This window comes from Apteryx rowi, unplaced genomic scaffold (genome assembly GCF_003343035.1).
Source record: "Apteryx rowi isolate R43461 unplaced genomic scaffold, aptRow1 scaffold_114, whole genome shotgun sequence".
NCBI classification, from domain to species: Eukaryota; Metazoa; Chordata; class Aves; order Apterygiformes; family Apterygidae; genus Apteryx; species Apteryx rowi.
This window is the reverse complement of record NW_020447353.1, coordinates 103,886-125,905: the sequence shown is the minus strand read 5'-3', so window position 1 is coordinate 125,905 and position 22,020 is coordinate 103,886. Positions and strand designations below refer to the sequence as shown.

The window sequence follows — 22,020 nt, the reverse complement described above, 5'->3', positions numbered from 1 at the left end:
ATAGAATGTAGCTGGCTTAGTGTTTACAGTAACTAGCATTATGTTAATTAAATATACTGCATCTTTAGGTATTACAAGTTTATAAATTACTAATTTTTAGAAGCAAGTATAACATTGTGTATATTGTACTGTAACCTTTTGTATATTACAAGTGGATTTAATTGATTTAGGGTTGTAATGCATAAGGATGTAGTATATTTAAGTAACTTGATGCTGCTTAATGCAGAGGAATGACATTTTTCCAAAGTATGCTGAAGAGTCCATTTTAATAAAGATTGGAGGAAGTCTATTTTTTTAGATTTTCATTGCATTTACTGACCAAACTTCCTGCTTCTTTTTCAGCTAACTGCTTTCCGTGAATGCAGACACAATTCAAGGTGATAATTTCCTTCCCATTAAAGCAAGACTGAAACATATCCCAAAATATATTAAAAATATATATTTTCCTGAGAGATTGTGCTATATATATCAGAGGTTTACATTTTTTGCTGCAATATAAATTACTAATCTCTGAGGGTTTTCCTGTATTCCCTTGAGTGACTGATCAAATGAGGAATGGTTGGTAAATAGTAAAAGGATATGTTAGGTAACCTTTGAGACTCTGTTCCACAAAAGCTTTCTTGGCAAGACACACACACTACATTTCACAAAAGGATTGAGAGGAATGAATATTTAAACTGAAGAAACTGACTTTTCAGCTTTCATAAAGATGCCACCAGCATGTCTGCAGGAAGAACAGGAGAAAGATCCACCGTAGTGATATAGACTGCATCTGTAAGAAGTGACCATTATACTGTGTATATATATTGTACTGTAATACTGCAAGAGGGTTTTAAAAATCTTTCCACTTTATTTTTTTATGCTTATTAATCAGATACCGTTACTTATTGCAGTTGCAACTATGCACTTGTATAAAGCCATAATGTTGACATTCATATCATTCATACATGTCTATCAAAAGCTGCATTTCAGTGTTCAGCAGCTAGTATAAGTTTGAAGTATATACTAGTTTCAGCTACTTCATCATGGGCAGTCCTGTTTTACCTGTCTAATTGCCTTAATTTAATTTTTTTCAAGTTTTTTTGCCCATTCTCTGTATTTAAGGAAAAAGAAGGTTTACCAGCTCTTAGGATGCAATTTTGCTTTGTGGCAGAAAAAATAGTGCACTATTTTTACACCTAGTAAGTATATCCATGTCAGCCTATTTTGAATGTATATCGACTGGTTTTGAGGGTGGAAAAATGTTGGTTACAGAAACAATGTCTGATAATATTGGAATTACTAGACCATTTGCTTGTACATGTAACTGCTCATCCAGCCCTTTTACAAACCTCAATATTAGTTATTGACTTGTATTAACCCTCATTAAGTGCTATGAAACTTCATTTTGCCTTGTTTTTGCATACTCTTCTAGATGTGTTTTTATTTCTGGAAAAAAAGAATCTGTGACTATTTTTACATTTCACAACTCAATATCCAAGGACTGTCACAAACTTTAAAGAAAACTAAAACATACTGTAGATGTACTTTAAAATTTTAAATCTGGTTCTCTAGCACATAGCTGTAGGCATAGATAAATATTTCAGTAGTGTGTTTTGAGAACTGATAGCTGGGAAGAAAGGGCCTCGGAGGCACTTAATCTGACTTTTTTTTTTTTTACTTGGAGTTGTACAAAAGATAATTTATGTGGGCTCATTCATGATGTATTCATAATTATCCCAGAAGATGCATGTTTTATACAACTACAGTATGCTATGTTAAACATATTGACAGTAAAAAAAAATGTAGTCTCCTATTTGGTCTCTTTTTATATATATATATATATGTATTTATATATATATATAAAATATTGTGTGGGAGTGCAGTAATTTAAAATATGATCTAACACTTCAATGAAGGAGGACATTTCACTTTAAAATTTTGTTTCTTTGGTTTTGTTTTTTAAAGAGTGCTGAAAAGTTTGGAAGGATAGGACCATGATTTATTTAACACTATCATGAAAGGTGGACTTGGAAACACTGAAATACTGAAAATGAATAAATATATCTACATTTTGTAACCTCTACTACAGTTCAGTTTAACAGAGCCAGAATGTATTCAGTCTTCTATTTATACACTCGCAAAGTAAAATGTTGTTTGTGAGTTCTTAAATTCAAAACTAAAACTTTCATATAATTTCTGTTAAGGTATTATAACCCAACGCACAGCTAGAGTGTTTTTTCCCTGCTTGTTTTGATTTACAGAAGTACGGTATATTTTTAGGTAATGCAGATTTGCATAGAGTACAACATTAAAAATGTATGCAGTAAAACTGTTTCCATTCACTGAATGCATAAATATTTTATATATAAAAATTTGTTACATTGTGGGAAGTTCTATCCTTTTCAGAATTGGAGAATATTATATATATATATTTTTAAATAAACTATTTGAGTAAGGTAAAATAGTTCCTGAACTTGACAACCTGGTAATTAATTGAAATACTTAAATATATAGGCAACTACTGCAGCAGATATGGGAAATGCAAAGGTTACTTAAAAGGAAGTCAAATGAATGCTGTGTGTGGAGGAAGATGGTAGGTGGGCAGACTTAAATGGAGCTGCCTCAGGAGGCCATCAGGTGCTGGGGCTGGATCTGTTGCACTTTCTCCACTTGGATTGCCCTGATTTAATGTGAATCTGTGGGGTCCTACTAAGCCTGACATTTTAGGAAGTGTGTTATAGTATGTACTAGCCACAATTTATGCATTGTATACATGTACAAACAGTTATTAGTTATACATACAGCAGGCTGTATTTAGAAGCTATTATAGAAGATATAGGCTGGAAGTGAGCTCTGGAGGTCCTCTGGTCCTACCTCTACCTCACAGCGGGACTAACTTGCAATGGATTGCTCAAGGCCTTGTCTGTTGGAGTTTTCAGTGCCTCTGAGGATGGAAATAATGTAGCACTCCTCAGTTCTCCCTCATGCAGTTTGTCCCAAAATGAAGGAACAATGTGGACCCTGTTGAGCTGTACTGTGAAGGTAATTTGGTAAATGGTACAATGCACATGAACCCTGCTTTGTATCCAGAACCAAAAAGGCATAGCTGCCCTTTTGTTCTTCTCACTTGTCTTTCTGCTCAAGACAGAGCTCTTCTCTGCTGGTCTATGGACTGCAACAAACTCTTCTTAAATGTTGGCTCCTGAAGATTGTTTTGTTTCCTTGCTGTCCAAGGATAACCCCTTTAAGTTTTAAGAGAAGAGAGTATCCGTGGACTGAGGAATAGTTGCCTTAAGGTCACTGGGGCTTAAATACTTTTATTTTTTAATAGGGCTTTCCCAGAAAACTGAATTTTTTTATGGCCTGGATGATTTCATCTATAGAAATTCTCTCCTTGCAAGTCCTTTTGTTTCACAAGAGTATAAGGACAGTGTAGCCAAGCTACAAATTAACTCCCTAGAAAAATCAGGGGCCAAACCTGCAGCCAGAAGCTCAGGACACTTGTAGGGAAGTTACTCTTTGGTTCCCATCTAAGAGTTCACCAGCACTGAAGTTGGACGCAAAAAAAAAAAAACAACTATCAATCATCTGAGTTGTCATCTGTGTCATTTGTCACAAAGGCCTTTTCTGAAAGGAAATTTCCACTTCTATCCTATTTGTGTACTGTGACTTCCTAGTCTCAGCAGTTCCTGCCAAAGCTCAGTCCCTCATGCTGATGCCAGTGATCCAGTACCAAGTGTGTGTACTAAAGAAAACATGTGGCTCTTGTGCTTCTTGCAATGGTTGATGCTGTAACTGAAACGTGATATGAACCATAGTATCCCCTCAGATAAACAGACACACAAAAGGCTCAGGTATCTTGGCAGTCAGCGTCAGTGGCCAGATTTAAAAAGTCACTAAGTTTCACTTCAAGTGTTAGAATCTGTTCCCACCTGTGCTGAAGATACTGAACCTCTTACATCCTCAGCAAGCATTCTGCAGCTCTGCTGAGTCACCAAGGCTAGCAAAGCTGCCACTAGAGATAACTCGCTTACTTTCTTTAGTGTCTCAGTCAGTGTCAAACAATAATTAGAATTTTGAGCATTTGCATAAGTACTATTGCAATGTATTGATTTCCCATATAGCTGCAAGAGAATCATCCTTGGAGAGGATTTATATCTTGGTCTCAAGTGCCTTCACCCATCTATGCTTATGAGGATATTTTTGGGATGATGCTGTGAAAAAGGGGGATCTTCTATGAAGACAGACTTCATAGCTGCAGGACTCTTAAGAAGCCTTACCATCATCTAAATTCTTTTATTTTTAAGGCTGAATATGATAATAGGCTATGGTCCAGTTCAGGGAATTGGAGTATTTCAGTCTCCTACCCCTTTCTGGTTAAAGCAGTACTTTTCCTTGGTATTCATGTTAGAAGAGTGGTTCAGTTGTTTTTTTCAGCAGATTACTGCCAATCTTCAGAATAGTTTGTGGACTACCACATGTGCCCATGCTGCACTTCAAATTGAAAACGTTATTTGGTATTTTTTTAAGACGATACAATAAACCACTTAGGGGATTATCAGTGTTTCATGACCATGGGATTTTGCCTACTGCTTTGAAGTATCCTTCATGAGAGTGGGAAGGACTTTTCTCTTGGATCTCCATAAAGGGAATTGATGGAGCAGTTCTGAAACTAATGTATGTTCCTTGTTGAAGTAACCTTAAAGTAGAAAATGATGTAGTTGGACATTCTTATCTAAGAAATGAGGCAACTCTACTGAGATATATATGGCAGAAAAGAAAAGCACTATATCTAAACACACCTAGTCCATTACTGTCTAGAAATTACTTCAGTGAATGACAGAGCTCCCCAGAAAATCATGGTTCCAAGATGTAGGGACTCAGAGGAACTGGAATTTATTAGCACATATGCACCACCATGTGTTGCAGTTCAAGGATGCTAATTGCCAGGCCTTGCTAGGAAGATAGGGGGTGTTAATGTTCCCTTTGTAGGCAGGAAGCATTGTTTTACAAGGGTCAGAAAGTCCAGTTACTGACACTTGCTACTGCAAAGGTGCTGCTAGATGTGACCAGTGCTGCTCTTGCTCCAGTAAATATAAAGAAGCCCCAGGTTAAAGTCACCAAAATAAAAGCCACAGTAAAAAGGACTGCTACATGGGGGAGCGGAACTGTAAAGTATGAATGTATGTAGTCCTGCGTACTTCAAAGAACTGGAAAGATGTATTTTCACCTTGGTAAGAAGGGGCCCAGAGCAGCAACTGCGTGTCCCTGCAGCCTTTTTTAGGTAGCTTGGAGGAGCTATGCTGAAATGTTTCTACAGCCAAGGCACCTCACTTGTTTGACATCTCACTTGTTTCACCCTGTTTTGAGGTCTAAGCCTTCGGTGTTTGTTTAGAGATGTGAACCAACTTGTATGTATGGTCCCATACTACATCCCAGTGTGTCTTTTAGGTTGTCCAGTTCATCTTGCCACCTGTTATCACCCTTTTTAGCTCTTCAGGAATCTTCTGCCCAAGATGCTGTTGCAGCACTTAGTAAGCATTCCCAACATTGTGGTGGGAGAGGGCTCCACAGCTGTTATTGCAGAAGATCCTGACAGAAAAACCAGAAGCAGTCCATTTTGGAGCAGGGGAGACTGGTAACTGAAGATGGTGATGTTACCTACCACAATCTGCTCCCTTCTGTGGCTCACTGGCCTTACGTCATCTGCCTGCCTGTGTCTGCCTAGCCACCCAACAAGAAGTACCTGAGGCTTGTGGGATCACTGCCAATACCAGATCCTTCCCTTGGGCTTGCCCCCTGCTTACAAGTTAAGCACTAAATTGCTATGTTAGCAGTGTATCTAAGGTATGTGCTACCCTTTATTAACAAGTGAATTGGAAACTTTCTTGCAGGTGTCTAAGATATTTAATATCTTAACTGTTGTAAGTCTGAAATAGCCAGGAATCAGAAGCCCCCTTGTCTGAACATGTTCTCGCATTCACTGGGCTGAGCTTGGTCTCCCTAGTCAGCCATGGTGTTCCATTTGTCAATCTTGCAGCCGCATCCAGGTGTGACTGCAACTTCAGAACTCACCTTTACTTGATGGATCATGTGGCTTCATGCACCTGTATGATGTTGTCCAGTATACTACAGCCTTGGTGTATTGGGGGCCAGCTGAGATTCATACAAACTTCAGTCATTCCTAAGATATTACTTGCCCCTCTGGAGCAATGCAGGAAGGGAGCTCCCTTATATGCTTGCTATACTGTTCAGAGCTACAGCAGTGGGAGTTCTGTTACTGGGCTGGTGAGCATACATGCTGCCTTAAAAGAAACACCATGATCATTGAGATAGGAAGATATTCTGGAACTCAGAGGGACCATGAGGACTGTAAATCATGCTGATAGTGCATTTCAGGAAAAACAAATTCAAATCTGTCAAGATCAGTCATTGCCTTGAAAGCCAGCTCCATGGAATGCATATACAAACAATTGCTCAAAGGTGAAAGAGACAACAATTTCTTCACAGTAACTGGAATAATTTAAAATACACTTTATATGAGCTCAATTCCTGCTTCCTTAGAGCTCTGACTATCTGATTTACATGACAGAGAGGATACTGAGGCATAGGAAGCGTATTCTGCCATTTATGCTTTTTGCATAGCATGAGACAGGTCAGCATCTTGATACTGCTGATCAGTCTCCAAGTTCAAAGGTGTAAAGCATGTGTACATCCCAGAGTAGTAATATGCACAGACTTGCAATTACAGTACAGTGGTTAATGGTATTCCTTAGCTTGGAGCCATGTTACTACTCAAATAAAGAATTATGAAGATTTTAATCATAATCATTTTTAGCTTGCTTTTTGTGTCACATTGCTTTGAATTAGTTTCAAGAATACTTGCCAGATAAAGCAAGATGTCTGTCATCTTGTTACAAACTGTTTTCCTGTGAATAAATAATAGGTAGAAGTTGCTTGTTTGGACTAGACAATTTAAAAGACAGCAACAATGAGCTTTAAAAAAAAGGGGGGGAGGGAGGGCATGAACAACATTGTGGCAATTTGTTTAAATTGTCCTTAGGATAATTGCAATTATATTTCATCAAAAATAGTCTGCAGTGTAAAAAATCTCTTATCCCTTAATCCAAAATTGGATTTTCTCCCAGGTAGGGATGGTACTCATCCCAAACCACTTCCTAGGTGGGATGGAATAGTTGACATCTTGAACTTGAAGATGCCTATGTCTATGTTGCCATCAGGCAGGAAACACCTGAGGTCTGCCAGGACCACTACCAAGGTATTGCAATTTGATCCAACAGAAGTGATTAACTGGCAGGATCTTTGGGATACATTTATTTTGGCTTTTAGGCCCCTATTAGGTATCCACAGCCATACTCTCCAAGACCTCTTATCTTGGAGAACTCTAGCTAAAAGCAAACAAATTAAATTCTCTGCACACCAAGAATTTAATGTCTTCCAGTTTTAAGTTTTTTCAGCCATTTTCAACTTACTCACATTCCAAACTGGGGCATTCTTAAACCATTATTAGTGATGAAAGCAACATTTCATCTTCCCCTGCATAGATAAATAAAAATCTCAGTTATCATAGTTGAAGAATGTTGAAGAGAATGGAACAAATCAGCCTAAAAAATTAGCAGGAAAATAATTGATATACATCACCACAGAAAATACATGCTGGAAAACTACCTCACTTGAGCTGATCTCCACACCATGTAGCTTTTCACCTACAACACTTCCTCCTGTGGGTGGGCCTCCCAAGTGTTACTTCCTTCTTTCAGTTACATCTCTTAGAAAGGATAATGACTGTGTGGTGGGGGAAGAGTAATTTTACCTCATATAGAAGATAGAACGAAGGCCCTTTGCAAATTGCAGGCTGTTCAATTTTAAGACCTTTTAGCTAATTGCAGATGAACCTGTTTCTCCAGAGTTGAGGTGCTCTAAAAGCCTGCTTCTGAACACCGGAAGTGATGCTCCCCCTTTTCTCTCCTGTTTTAATAGATGACTTTAGCAAAACCAGGTTAGGGAACAGCTACATGCACAATGTAAACCAGCAGAAGAGGCTCAGGGATCAGGTAGGGACAGGGAGCTCTGCATGGTCAGAGCAATAAAATCTTTGGATTAGTGTAACGAAAAGTAATGCATCTGGCTATGCCTCTAAGGAGTCTGGGATTCAGTGCAAAATGCTAAGCATATGGAAGCCTGTAGGTCAGGTATGGGAGATGCTTATGTTCATTAGTGCTGGTTTTTGCATTTGTGTATGACTTTCCTGTTCATTGAGAGCAGCTCAGAAAGAGATTTTTTAGAAAAGTAAGCCACACATCCCCCACTAACTATATTCTCATTTTAAAAATGGCAATCTGGTATCCCTAGATTCGTGTCCTAGTCTTTTTTTTGGAGGGATAGTAAATCTGATGAAAATTTATTTTCTTTCATACTATTCAACTGAGATTTATGATTAAATGCAGATTATTGCTTACTCTTACCAAATGCGGGCATAATTTGTTATACTCATAATTGGATTTGGGATTATACTGAAATTTCAATGGACCGTACTAGAACTCAAATCTTGTATTTTCACAGAAAACAAACTCATACTTTATGAAAACCCCAGTAGACCCCACTCTAAATTCAGGTCAGGAAATACTATTTCACCCTATGAGCATGCTGAGAACTGCTGCAATTAGACAATGAACATGTAGTTCAGCACTTATACAAGATATAAGAATGGAGATGCGTTACTTCAAACTCTGTAGATAAAAGTTGCTTATTGGCTTACAAATGCTGAAACAAATCCAAGACACTTTCTTTGCATGACTTTGGTCAGTTGGTGCATTATGCAGCAAACAACTTGGTTGTGTCCTGTGTGATACTATTGAATGACAAGTTTAACAGGATTTTCTCTCCCCATCTATCTTGTCTAAAGCTGTTGTCTTTAATCCAGCTACTGAGAAGATTATGGCCTACATATTTGAAAACCACAGGGTCCACACTTTATGAGGCTTGTGCAGGACTTGACCATATTTCTGCTGTACAAAAGTGAAATAAGTTATTCTCTAGAAAAACAAATGCATGTAAACTTAGCTACTGCTACCTTCTGATTTGTTTTTATGAAGCTTGAGAGAGAACTGATGGTCCTGTTTTCCAAATCCACAAACTGATTTTACTTTAATCTTGTGAATTATCCAGCTCTGTTTCTTTTCCTCAGTCTCTTTTTTCCACAGGTTTTTAAGCTGATTTATTCTAAATATGTTAAAAGTAACCTGTAAAGGACTTTTTAAAATGGATTTTCAGTATTTTTTGATGAAGAAAACTTGAAGTGCTGATCTTCAGACCGAGAATGATGGAATGTCTTGATTTTGCTACAGCATCACTCAGGAGTGTGAAAGACAACCATAACGGACAGGGTTTTGACTTTAAACAAATGTTTCTCTAGCATAATGATGTCTATCAAGAAGAGGCTTTAATTCAAAGAAAAATATGGATGAGAAGTAAGTGCTTTTTTTTTTCCTTTAAGATATGTTGGAGCTCTTTAGCATTGTACAGGTTAATATATGACATGATACTGAAGTATTAAGGTTAAAGCTGTCCATTAATGACCGGTAATGAATATTCAGTTTTCTCTCCATATATGGGAATAGGAAAAAAAAATGGAATGAAAATTCACTGTAAGAATGACATTAATCAGTCATTAAGAATATCCTTTATTGATATGACCTGAAAAATATATCACATGCCACCAAAGTATTTAAACCACTTAAGATATTCTACACAGTTATAATAAAATCAGTAACAGAATGTTTACAAATACTTTCTCAATGAACATAAACACTTCTGAGCATTTACACATTTTACTGGAGCACTGGAAAAATGAATCCCCATCTTTTAACTTGCTCTGCATAATTTCAGATACATGGAATCACATGTCCACAGACACCTCTTCCCATTACTCCAAAATCAAAGTTTACAAGGCAGCTATGTTTTCTGATACTGAAGGTCTCAGTCTGATTGCATGACTAGACTGTCCCAGGGAGCGTGCCCTGGCAGAAAGGTCTGCTCTTTCAGATCCCACTGTTCCACAAGTGTCTGATGATTTATAACATGTTAGAAAGAAAACCTGCCTCAAATGCAGTCAAGGGACTCTTCCCATACTTTTCAAGGGTGCCAGGATCAAGGGTGCCTTCGTTTCAACATGCCATATCAACAAACATACTATAAAAACTCTTTGGAAAAGGCATATTTTCTCCATTTGGAGAATGTAGTGATGAGAAATGAGGGCAAGCCCTATGATTACCACCTATAAGTACTGGTTGGAAATGTATTACTTCCAAAAGCAAAATCCCCCTTTAATAGTTACTAAAGAATATCCTTTCCCCTTTTTTAATATACCTAGTGCAAACTGATTAATGTCCTAAGCAAAAATTCAAGTGCAGTCTTTGCATTCCTCAGCACAGAAAAGCTAAAAACTAACAAAGCATGGAATAATGTCATCAGAAAACACATGAGAGACAAGGTTGCTTTGGTGCATCAAACTGCACGTGTTATCAGGTCATCATCAGCACAGGCTACATTTGGAGACTCTGGGTATCAGTTCAGGAACTTCTGCTTGAACACAATTTCTAACTCTGTTAGTCTCATCCATTTCTACACATTCTAGTCTCTGCTACTCCCAAGACAGTACATCTGAGAGTTCATGTATGAGAGTTTAAGCTGCAGTGTTGAAAAAGAAGTCATAATTGAGTTTTGGTTTTTATACTAATTGAAAATATTGAAAAAATTAAAAAATAGTGAAATTAATTGAAGAAATTAAAGAATAGTATGTTGAAAAAAGTGACTGTGGGTATCCTGTATCAGCTGTATAAATTATAGTATTTAAGTGTTGCATGTAAGTGCTGCAATCCCAACTGGATCTGTGACTTAAAGAACACATTTAGAACCTTATTTTGAATTGAGCTTTGATTCAGATTTTCTTTATCTTCAAATACTGATAGTTAATGTCTAATTAATGAGTTGCTTGCAAGAAAAAGACAAACATCTACTGTTATTTTTGAAACTTGTAGCAGATGCAGAAAGATGAGTTAATATGTTGATGCAAAATTGCTCTTGTATAATTGAAGAAAACTGCTTATATGTAACCAGAAAGTACTGAAGTGGTATGAAAATATATAAAAATCTAAATACAAAATATCTTGTTCATTTAGTAAAAAATTCCAGAGAAAATGTGATATCAGTGAAACTTGTCTTAAATGACCAATAAAAAATGCTGCTTAAATGGAGTATCTTATTAGAATTATTTCTAACAGAAAATAAGCGTGACTGAACTAAGTATGTTTAGGGATAAATACTAGACAAGCTCAAGAGAGAGAACTTCCTCAAACCCTGTTTTGTTGTTTAAGCTTAATTGGTCCAGTTTTTTTTAATGGTGACTATGTTGTGTGCTGATGGGTGTCTTCTAATCAATCTTTTTAGTTTTCCTGTAGTGCAGGATTGTGGCTGTGACCCAGATGTTGAGAATGAGCATGGTTATGAAACGGATGAGTACTAAAAGGGAAAAAAAACACCTTGTAAGCATAAAAAAAAAAAAAAAGCTGTCATTTTCAGAAGACAAATTGTTTTGTAAACTTTTGCCGGTGTACAAATTGGCTGGTTCCCATTCCGCAACTCATTGCAACTAACTGATCTAAATTACCATGTTCAGGAACCCAGAAATTCTCAGAGTAAATTCAGTGGGCACATTTTTCTTAAGAAGGGAGAAACAGTGGAGAAGTGCATAGCAGAAAAGAGCATTTAGCATTTGTCGGGTGACAGCTGAAAATAATACACCACAGTATCTTTAATTCTTTTGGTACAAAACCTGCAGAGTAGCACAAGTTTGAGGAGTCTCATTTAAATTTATATTTACACCCAACATGAAACTCAGAGTTGCAACTCATGTCCTTTATACTTGCATGTGTTATTCATAATAGAAAGATTAGTCTGTAATACCATCTGTTAAGCTCTGACTTCAGGGATACAGGAAATATTTTATATTGTCAGATTTTAATGAGAGAAAATCTGACAACTCAGTAAAAAGTGTTGTTTGCTCGCTATCTTGATTAACTTTCAGAATTTTTTAAAACCAAAATAAGCATAGTATCTCTACCTGTGAGACTGCAATTTGTAGCATAAATATATCTACTATCCATTTGGCAAATAGAGCATTCACAATGTACACAAAATGTCCTTTCAGAAGTGACCTTCGACAGTTTTAGCAACCAAGATAAATATGACAAAAGTGTTAAGTTTTAGAAGTTGACTAGAATCATTTTCCTTTAATGCTGCTCTATCAGTGTTTGCTGCCATCTCTTTCACGTTCCAAAGTATACTGTGCTATAATATTTCAAAGAATAGCTTTAACCAGAGCCAGCTTTGCTTTCAAGGGTTTCAGTTTCCCTGGCACTTTTAGACAGCGTTTTTCTCCCTTTTGTCCCCTCAATATACCTCTCCTCCTGGTTATCAGCACAAGCATGCAGCTGTGTGTGAACTGGACTCAAAAACTGACCTAGATTAAATTTCTGTGTATGCTTTGCCATTTTTTTGGTGTTCCAGTTAACTGAATACAAGCTCGTATTCTGGTGCAGAGAAAGCAGCAAGCACGGGAATGGAAATGAGCAATTGAAAAAGGGACTTCCTTTTCCAGTGAAAGAGCCATCTTAAATGCTTATAAAACTAGACCCTTATTGTGCTGCAGAGGGCTGCTTTAAAAAAAAATTCCATTCAAATGATGCTTCTGCTGAAATACCAGCTTTGAACTAGAACAAAGATCCACCAGATAAAGTACGATGTGATTTTGTTACTGTCCTTACATCCACTAAATCATGATTTTGAACCATATACTGAAAAATCTGCTGAACTCCTTAGCTCCATCAGTTTTGTCAGGATCACTCTTTTTCATAGGATGGTAAGAAGCTGTTAAATAGCTTTGCTTTATAATGAAATTATCTGCTAATTATATGTTTTAGGTCAGTTTGGGGTGAGTTTTCTACTAGCTTGCTCTATCACTTTCACCCCACTATAAACTTCTTTCTAAATGCCCTGTCTAAAACTATTTATACTAGCTGACTTTTAAACAGTTTTATAGAAGATTTTTTTTAATGCACAAACCCTAGAATGAAAAAAGGAACCACTTATTATTTGGAAAAGCTACTACTCACTTATTATAGATGTATTAAGATTATTGTATTTTAATTTTCTAAATGGATTAGTGTATTTAAATGTAAAAGATTTTTTAACACTTTATTCTGGTATTTTCCTAATTAAGTAAATCTTGTAGTGCTTTTTCCTTTTTAAAAGAAATTATGGCTTCTGAACCACTGTATCAACGTATGACAAGTTTAAGCAGATTTTCTTCTTTTGTTTTCCTCAGATGTCTTACTCATTTGTAATCCTGTGCTACTTTTTAGCAGTAACCCCTTTCCTCACCGTATTAAACCTTGTTTCATAATTTGTTCTTCTGAGAACAGAAACTGCTTTATGAAACAGTTACTACCTTGGCAGCTGTTATCTTGGAAAGGCAGACAATTTCATACTTTACTCACCTATAAGATCATTCGTAGTCATTAAAGTTGTAATTATTCTTGCTGTAAATTGAAGGAATTGTGATTAGTGGACTAGATATGACATGTTTATATTTAAAAAAATGATGAAGTATCTATTTTGCGATGGAGGATAATCTTGCATGAAAATATACCTTATATAAACATACCCATTTTTAGTATGTCTACTCTTCAGTATTTTAGCCTGAGTCCAAGCTCTCAAACCTGAGTGACGCTGTATTAAGGGTATTTTTTTAATTGCAAAAAAATCACTGATAGAGTTAGAATTTTTATATATATTATATATTTTATGTATTTCACTAGGTGGGATGTGGTGAGTGTTTACTGCTCTCTTTCTGTTCAATCCTTCCTTCAGCAGTTAGTACTAGGCTACACCCACAATCAAGTTGCCATGACTTAGCATCATAAATGTAAATGTTCACATGCATGCTGTTAGGCTTCTGCAAATATGAGGAAATCAGCTTCCCTACACACAGCAAATGATATCTAAATGTTATGTTTTCATATCTGTGGCAGGCTAAAATCATTTACAAAGATTATTACTATTGTTCAGCTGACATAGCACAACTTCTAATTGTTGACTTAAAACCATTTATTTCACAAAGGAATAGATCCAACAGCAATACACTTTATTTAAGAATGTTTTAAACAAGTATTGTGAATACAACAAGGGCACTTCTGCTGGAGAGCTGTAGAAGTGTTCATGCTGACCACCAGGTAATTAACCAAACACATACATCAGCTGCACTAATTACTGCTCTCAATACATTCTTAAATTCACCCTGCTGAGCAAAGTATTTGCACACAGTCGTAAAGTTAGAGGTATTTAGCATTAAGCATGTATTTGTTAGTAGCTGCTTTTCAGAATCAGCATTGTCTACATAACTAAAAAATTTAGTACCTTTTCATGCTGGATCATTGATAATTTTATTAAATCCTAGAATTTTGAGATCTTTTCTTCATAAAGGCACTCTCAATTTTTTCATCTTTATTGGACAACATGCAATAATGGTCAAAGGAACCTAAGTCAAATATTGAGCTGATGGCAAAGATAAAACTTGATTTCAAGAGACTAGGTGGTGTCTTAGTCTCACAGAACCACAGAACAGTTGAGGTTGGAAGCAACCTCTGGAGATCAGCTGGTCCAACCCCCTGTTCAAGCAGGGTTGGCTAGAACAGGTTGCCCAGGACTGTGTCCCATCAGGTTTTGAATATCTCCAAGGAAGGAGACTCCACAACCTCTCCGGGCAGCCTGTTCCAGTAGTCAGTCACCCTCACAGTGAAGAACTCTTGTCTTATGTTCAGATGGAATTTCCTGTATTTCAATTTGTGCCCATTGCCTCTCATCCTGTCACTGAGCACCACTGCGAAGAGTCTGGCTCCATCTTCTTTACTCTGTCCTATCAGGTATTTATACACATTGATAAGATCCCCCCTGAGCCTTGTTTATTCAAGGCTGAACAATTCCAGATCTCTCAGCCTCTCCTCATATGACAGATGCTCCAGTCCCTTCGTCATCTTTGTGGCCCTTTGTTGGACTTGCTCCAGTATATCCATGTCTTCCTTGTACTGGGGAGCCCAGCACTGGACACAGCACTCCACCAGGGCTGAGTAGAGGGGATGGATCACCTCCCTCAACCTGCTGGCAATGCTCTGCCTAATGCAGCCTGGGATACCATTGGTCACCTTTGCCACAAAGGCATATTGCTGGCTCAACTTGGAGTTCACCAGAACCCCCAGGTCTTCTGTACAATACTGCTTTCCAGCAGGTCAGCCCCCAGGCTGTACTGGGGCATGAGGTTATTCCTCCCCAGGTGCAAGACTCAGCACTTCCCTTTGTTGAACTTTATGATGTTCCTCTCTGCGCATTTCTCCAGTCTGTTGAGGTCCCACTGAATGGCAGCACAGCGCTCTGGTGTATCAGCTACTCCTCCCAGTTTTGTATCATCTGCAAACTTGCTAAGGGTGTATTTGCTCCCATCATCCAGGTCATTAATAAAGATATTAAACAGTATTGAACCCAGTATTGACCCCAGGGAACACCACTAGTGACTGGCCTCCCCCTGGACTTTGTGCCACTGATTACAACCCTTTGGGCCTGGCAGTTCAGCCAGTTTTCAATCTACCTCACTGTCTACTTATCTAGCCTGTAGTTCACCAGCTTGTCTATGAGGATGTTATGGGAGGGACAGTGTCGAGAACCTTACTAAAATCAAGATAAACAACATCCACTGCTCTCCCCTCTTCCACCAAGCCAGTCGTCTCATTGTAGGAGGCTATCAGGTTGGTTAAGCACAATTTCCCCTTTGCAAATGCATGCTGATTACTCCTGATCGCCTTCCTGTCCTTCACTTTTCTGGAAATAGTATCCAGGGTTATTTACTCCACCACCTTCCCAGGGATCGAGGTGAAGATGTCCAGCCTGTAGTTTCCTGGATCTTCCTTATTGCCCTTCTTGAGGAGAGAAGTGACATTTGCTCTCTTCCAGTTCTCAGGAACCTCTCCTGATCACCAAGACCTTTCAAAGATGATTGAGAGTGGCCCTGCAATGACATTAGCCAGCTCCCTCAGCATTCACGGATGAATCCTGTCAGGGCCTATAGACTTGTGTATGCCCAGTTTGTTTAAGTGTTCCGTAACCTGATCTTCCGCCATGGAAGGTAAGTCTTCATTGCTCCAGGCTTCCCCTTAGGTCTTAGGGTCTTGAGATTCCTGAGGGCTGGTCTTACCGGCAAAGGCTGAGGAGAAGAAGGCATTGAGTACCTCTGCCTTTTGTGTGTCCTTTGCCACTAGGGCCGCTGCCCCATTTAGCAGTGGGCTCAGTAGTCAGTATGGAAAACTACATTAGGCAAGATTTTTATCTGTGGCTTAGCAAAGACCTATTGACACAGGCATTTGGAGCAGAAATGGTTTTATAAAATGAAAACTCAATGCTTTGCACCAAATTGCCCATAGCTTACTTGCACAGGTATATGCAGACATACTCCAGGTCAAGGCGCTCACTTGTCCAGAATCTTTTGTCTGCCAGAGACACTGCAGCTGAGCAAGCTTACTTGCTGCACTGATTAGCGTGCACAAATTCTGCAAAGCATATAAAAAGAGAGAAAAAAACCTCTGTCTCCACCATTGTATTATCTGAGTGTTTAGCTTATGGTTAACTGTTAGGATGCACTTTACTAAAAATTAGGAATAGCTTTTTCATTTAAAATAGAAAAAACACTTTTTCAATTTTTTGTAACCCAAGCATTACAGCTCCCTATTAAGGAACTGTGAGGCAAAAAATTTAAGTTGCCAGAAACCAGTGACTGAGTTCTGAGGTACTGCTCAGAAAGAAGTTCAAAGAGCACAACAATTACTACTGTTGGCAAAGGCTTGATAGAAGCAACTACAATATGAGATGCAAAGTAATAACTCCCCCCCAACCTGCTACATAAAACTGTTTACAAAAGTTAGCTGAAATGAGACTGATCTAGTCTAAACAGAAAGGTTGATTCATACCATCTGTTACCATTCTGTCTGGCAAACAAAACAATAAAAGAATGAGAAAACCGACAAGAATGTGTGTAAAATGAGTCCAATTGGTGGGGAAAAAATGAAGGGAAAAGGACTATTTGACCTGTCATCCTTTTAAGGGAGATTTTGCAAAGGCAGTGGGTAGAAAGTGGAGAGGATCTCCACATGGGACTTTGCGCCGTGCCTGGATTTCCCCTGCAAGTAAGGATCAGTATTAGGCTTAGAAACTTTTATCCCCATTTGTATTATCTTTTCCAGTAGAAACTGCAGTTCATCTCAATTAACTTTCTCTCTTCTCATAAAAAGGGCGAAGACCATCTTTAATACTACATAGGACATTATCAGACGATAATTTTCTCGCAAAATTCTACAACTTAAAGGAAAAAAGGTCTTGTGAAATATTTAACACTCTCCATTTCAAATACTTTGACTGATACTCTCTTCTTTTCCTCTCATGTTAAAGATTTATTAATGGGGATTATGGAATTAGACCTAAAGAGACTAGCATCTCTTTTTTCAACATCTTAAACCTCTGCTAGTTTTAACACTAGACAGTGACAAGGTCATGCCAACAATTATAACACTCTCAACTTGCTACAATTAACACAATTATACCTCAGGGTTTTTTGCACAGAGTCTGTGTTGCAAGTGCTATGTTTTCAAGCTTCACACAGAAGTGAGAGAAACAGCTATATTTGAAAACTGGTTGGTTGTTCTGAAAGCTAACCTAAATGATGAATTCTTTCAAGGACAAATATAAGGGAAGTTGTTCACTAATAAAGACTTTCAGAAAGAATGATTTCATACATGGACATAATTTCAAGTAATCAAGTAACACTTACCATGGCCAGGTCTATTACCCACTTCTGCAGGGTCAGCATGTACCACCCCCCCACAAATCTTAAGTAATGTTAAGTTTCACAGCACTGAAAATTGTAGGGTACCCAAGCTCTCAAAACTGGCTGGGAATTAGTTTTTTCTAACATCTGGAAATAATCTTATTGAAACTTTATACACAGACCATACAATCTGGATAAAACAAATTAAGCACTGGCTGAAACAGTAAATGCTCCTATTCCACACACTGTCTTTGGCTGAACGGCATGTGGAGTTTCTTAAGACCTGCTCCAAAGCACAAGGCTTGAGATTTAAGCCCAAATTCTATTGTTTTAAAAAACAGCTACTGTGTTCATCATAGCAAGTATAATCTGCATGGGTAGGAGTCAAAGAAAGATGCTTCATCATTTCCAAACTGCATTTCTAGCAAGGATGTAAATTAAGAGTTGGTCTTACTCCTCATCTGTTGTTGGTCTCCCAGAACATAGTTACATACTATGATAAAAGGAATCAGCATGTGAATGCAGAATGAATGTTGAGGGATGGCTGAATATAATTTACAATGGTACTACAAAGCAAATAATGACATAACTATACAAAGAACTACCAAACAAGCTACATAAACAGATATTGCCAGATCTGAAAGGATACGTGACTGTGTAGAGCAAAGCTTGTTTCATGTTTCCACTGAAATGCAGAATAAACAAAAAGAGAATGACATCTGAAATAAATAAAAGATCGCTTGTTACGGAAGGGAGATAAAGGGCCCAAATACAATTCTAGACAGAAGGAAGTAGCTCCGCTGAGCACCATGCCTAGGGAAGCTGGTTTCTTACAGGTTTGTCTTTCAAATTTGACTGATGTCCAATACACTGCAAGCACCAAAATGAGGCTTTTCCCAGTTTGGAGCATTTATAAGGTTTCTCTCCTACATGTAATCACTGGATAAAGAATTCATGGATAAAGAATGAGTTTACACTGCAGCCCCACTGTAGGTGGGGGGGAGCAGGGGAGGGATTTATTAGACCTTTCTCCTCCACCTGACCATCTATTTTCATAAAACGTATAGGAGGAATTCAATTATATTTCAGATGTTCATTTCCCCTCCACCCACCCCAACCCCAGTTAGGACTGGTCAGTGGATTCACATTACTATAGTGGAGTACGGTACACACACACAGAGCCTTGGAGTGTTGAATGAGCCCTGTTTTATTTCCAAAACTGGCTTAAAAATATTACCTTGTGCAATGATGATAGGATATTCCAGGTAAGTCTGCAGAGGGTAACCATAATAAATCTGGTACTTCAGAAACACAAGGAAGCTGAACAGAAAGACACAAAACAGTGTCACTGCACAAAGGGACAGGACAGCTCTTGAAAACTTCTTTTTCTCCTTTTAAAATATCTTTTAGTTGTGCCAAAAGGCTCCAGGCAGGTACAGGTCCTGCTGTCAAACTGATCAAAGAAATATGAATACAAAGTGCCAGCCCTGATGATTCTGCAGTCTATTTCTGTTACACCCAATTTGAATAAAATGTTGGGAGCTGCCCACACTTCTTGTCAAGGTCTTTGTGGCACATTCTTAAAGGCACCATTTTATCAATTATAACTGACGAGAAAGAAGTAAAGGCTTCCAGATCTAGGAGCTACCTTCTCTTTGCAGTCTTCTTTGGTACCTCTGGAATAGCTCTGATCTCTCTGTTTATGTATGCAATTCTATCTATAAATTAAGTAAGTTTTTACAGGAGCAGAAAACATCTTCCAAGCCATCCAGACTACACTGCTCTAACATTGCCCAGTGTAGCTATACCAAGCTGACTGAGAGTGTTTTTAACTGTACCAAACAATGGCAATTCTTTTTTTCTGCTATAATAACATTCAAAAGAAATCAAACTTTTATCACGTATTCTTTACCTGTCTGAGCCTAAACTTTCATACAAGTCCATGGAGATAGACAGAAACTCCAAAGCTGCAGGGTTTGCAGAGAAAACAAAAAGTACTCATAGGACATAGTTCTAGGTGAGGAAGAACTGCTGATTTTCCCTGTGGAAGGATGGCATAAGGAACTGCCTGCCTTGTGGGAAACTGGCTTTTAAAGCGTTCAGAATTTAAATATCTGAATTCTCTCCAGAACGTCCTAGAAATCTTATTTCTTGCAGCAGGGTCAAATTACACTCCTTGCCATCAGCACCACTCCTCTGTGTCACTTGCCCATCAAGTTGCTGAATTCTGACAGCAGAACCATCCTAATTTGTACCATTAGATCAAAAAATCTCTGCAGCTGGACCCAACATATCTTTTATCTACAGCCACATGTCTTTAAAGGTTGCAGGAGAAATAGTCCCACTAAATAAACAAAAATAAGAGTCCCAGTAAATGTTTCAAAAAAGCCTCTTTGAAACTATATCAAAACAGCTTTGTCTCAAACACAGAGCAGGTGCAGAACCCACAATGCTGTGGTTATCAGGCAGATGGTGAGACAGTATTTATGCTCGTCTGAAGCACTCATAAAGCCTTTTTCATACACACCAACACACATGAATAATTTTAAAATGCTACTACTGCTTTTTGTCTGGTACTGCAGGGTAAGTTATCCCCTTTGTCAAAATTCTCTGCTTTAGCCCAAATTCGGTGCACTTGCTCTTAGGCGTATTAAGTGTAAGGAGTAAACAACAGTAATGAGTAGCAGCATTTACTCTTAACGGTAAAGGATTCAATGCTGTAGAGAAATATATGCATGCATGTATGCGAACAGTTACAATGGGAAATCAATAGGGATTCTGTGCAATTACGTACAGCCAGGTAGGTAAGTACCTAAGGCTCTGCAGTCTCAGTCAACAATTGTGCCCCTAACGAAAAACAAGGAACAGACACATTCAGAAACAACAAGCCATCTTTGTAAGGTGATTTTTCTGAATAAAAGAAGTGCATTTTTAGATCAGTTCAGAGAACTGATAATTATCCAGTTGGATCATCTAGCAAGCTCCATGATTTGGTTCAGCAAACACAATGCTTTTCAAGGTATTTTTCCTCACATGCTCCTATTTGCATATACACCCACACAGTTCAGTTTCTCAGCTTATTTTCCATTCCACGCAATCCTATCTAAGCAAGATTTAGTAACTCTAGCCAATATAAGTTTATTACAGTTTGAATGAAAAATCTTGTGAGATTATGAGATCTTGTGAGAACTATGGTTTGTAGTTTTCTTACAGAATGACTAAATTTTACTCATCAGGGTGAGAGCAGCCTGTCTAACTGGTACAATTAGCTGTGCAACACAGCACAGATCATTTAATCACCTAAGCATATGGCTTAAATCCAACAATAGGTGTTCTCTCAGGCTACATGGGTGGCACGGATTGGCATCCAGGAAGTTTAAAAAGTAGTTTTGCTTTAACTGGCAGTGCAGACCCACTTTAAAATGAGAAGTTTCTGCTCCAAAGACTTGATATGCCAAATGAAGAGACGATGCAGCACCTGCATATGACAGAGGTATGAAGCGGTCAGCCAGCTCAGAAGAGGGTGACAGCAGTACAAACACGTGGTTACACGGACTAACCACGAGTTATAAAAAGGAGCAGTTCAAAAATCTCACAGAACAAGTACTGCTCAGCTGGTGACTGCCTACCCCTTTAAACAGCCACTCAGCTGAGCACGCGGTTTTACGAGTGACCACAGACACGAAGGGACCGATCTGAGCACATAGCTCGAGCAAGCGCTGAGGGGACGCGGCGCCCCCCGCCACCGCGGCACCACCCTAACGGCTCCTCCCGCCCCTCGCGGCCACACCCCAACGGCGCCTCCCGCCGCGCGCCCGGGCTGCGCGCGCGGCCATGCCGAGCGCCCGCGGCGGGGGGGGAGGCGGGAGGCGCCTCCGCTCCGCTCCGCTCCCCTCCCCCCGTGGCCGCCGCCTTACCCGGTCAGCTCCAGCACGAGGCTCCCCACGCTGACGCCCCGCGCCGACCTGGCCGCCAGCACGGCCGCCACCTGCGGCAGCTTGATCACCGCGCACACCGCCCAGGTGCTCCAGTTGGCCAGGTCCAGCAGCGCCGGCGCCATCCCGCCGTGCTGCGCGGCCGCGGCCAACCCG

General features: G+C 38.9%; 2 protein-coding genes across 10 annotated transcripts in view; one reads left to right on the top strand and one right to left on the bottom strand.

Annotated features, from left to right (window-relative positions):
• ROCK2 (Rho associated coiled-coil containing protein kinase 2) overlaps positions 1–450 on the top strand; it is a 55,632-nt gene extending 55,182 nt beyond the window's left edge. For all 7 annotated transcript variants that reach the window (XM_026078949.1, XM_026078979.1, XM_026078959.1 and 4 more), the window contains one exon: positions 343–450. Coding sequence is in view for 1 of the 7 variants with exons in the window: in XM_026078995.1 (XP_025934780.1) it covers positions 343–346 (4 nt within the window). In the remaining 6 variants the exon portion in view is untranslated. The remainder of the gene's footprint in view (positions 1–342) is intronic.
• A 10,858-nt stretch (positions 451–11,308) lies between these two features.
• PQLC3 (PQ loop repeat containing 3) lies at positions 11,309–22,005 on the bottom strand. 3 transcript variants are annotated; one of them, XM_026079006.1, is made up of 7 exons: positions 21,847–22,005; positions 19,167–19,249; positions 18,579–18,648; positions 17,933–17,990; positions 16,538–16,658; positions 13,560–13,601; positions 11,309–11,523 (listed from the first exon to the last, which is right to left on the bottom strand). In XM_026079006.1, the coding sequence occupies exons 1-7, from the start codon at positions 21,987–21,989 to the stop codon at positions 11,435–11,437; spliced, it is 606 nt and encodes a 201-aa protein (XP_025934791.1). In that variant the 5' UTR covers positions 21,990–22,005; the 3' UTR covers positions 11,309–11,434. The 3 variants fall into 3 exon arrangements, with proteins under 3 accessions (XP_025934791.1, XP_025934808.1, XP_025934801.1); XM_026079023.1 differs by lacking the exon at positions 16,538–16,658 and having other exon boundaries at positions 11,467–11,523; XM_026079016.1 differs by lacking the exons at positions 11,309–11,523; positions 13,560–13,601 and adding an exon at positions 15,662–16,315.
• Between the last annotated feature and the right edge of the window lie 15 nt (positions 22,006–22,020).

What these genes read in the sequence shown, in the direction of transcription:
- PQLC3 (XM_026079006.1), bottom strand. Translation starts at nt 21,989, where the DNA reads ATGGCGCCGGCGCTGCTGGACCTGGCCAACTGGAGCACCTGGGCGGTG. An exon ending in TCCTATCATCATTGCACAAG is followed by an intron (nt 18,649 to 19,166) that starts GTAATATTTTTA and finishes TATTTATTTCAG; the next exon opens with ATGTCATTCTCTTTTTGTTT. An exon ending in GGGTAATAGACCTGGCCATG is followed by an intron (nt 16,659 to 17,932) that starts GTAAGTGTTACT and finishes TATGCTTTGCAG; the next exon opens with AATTTGTGCACGCTAATCAG.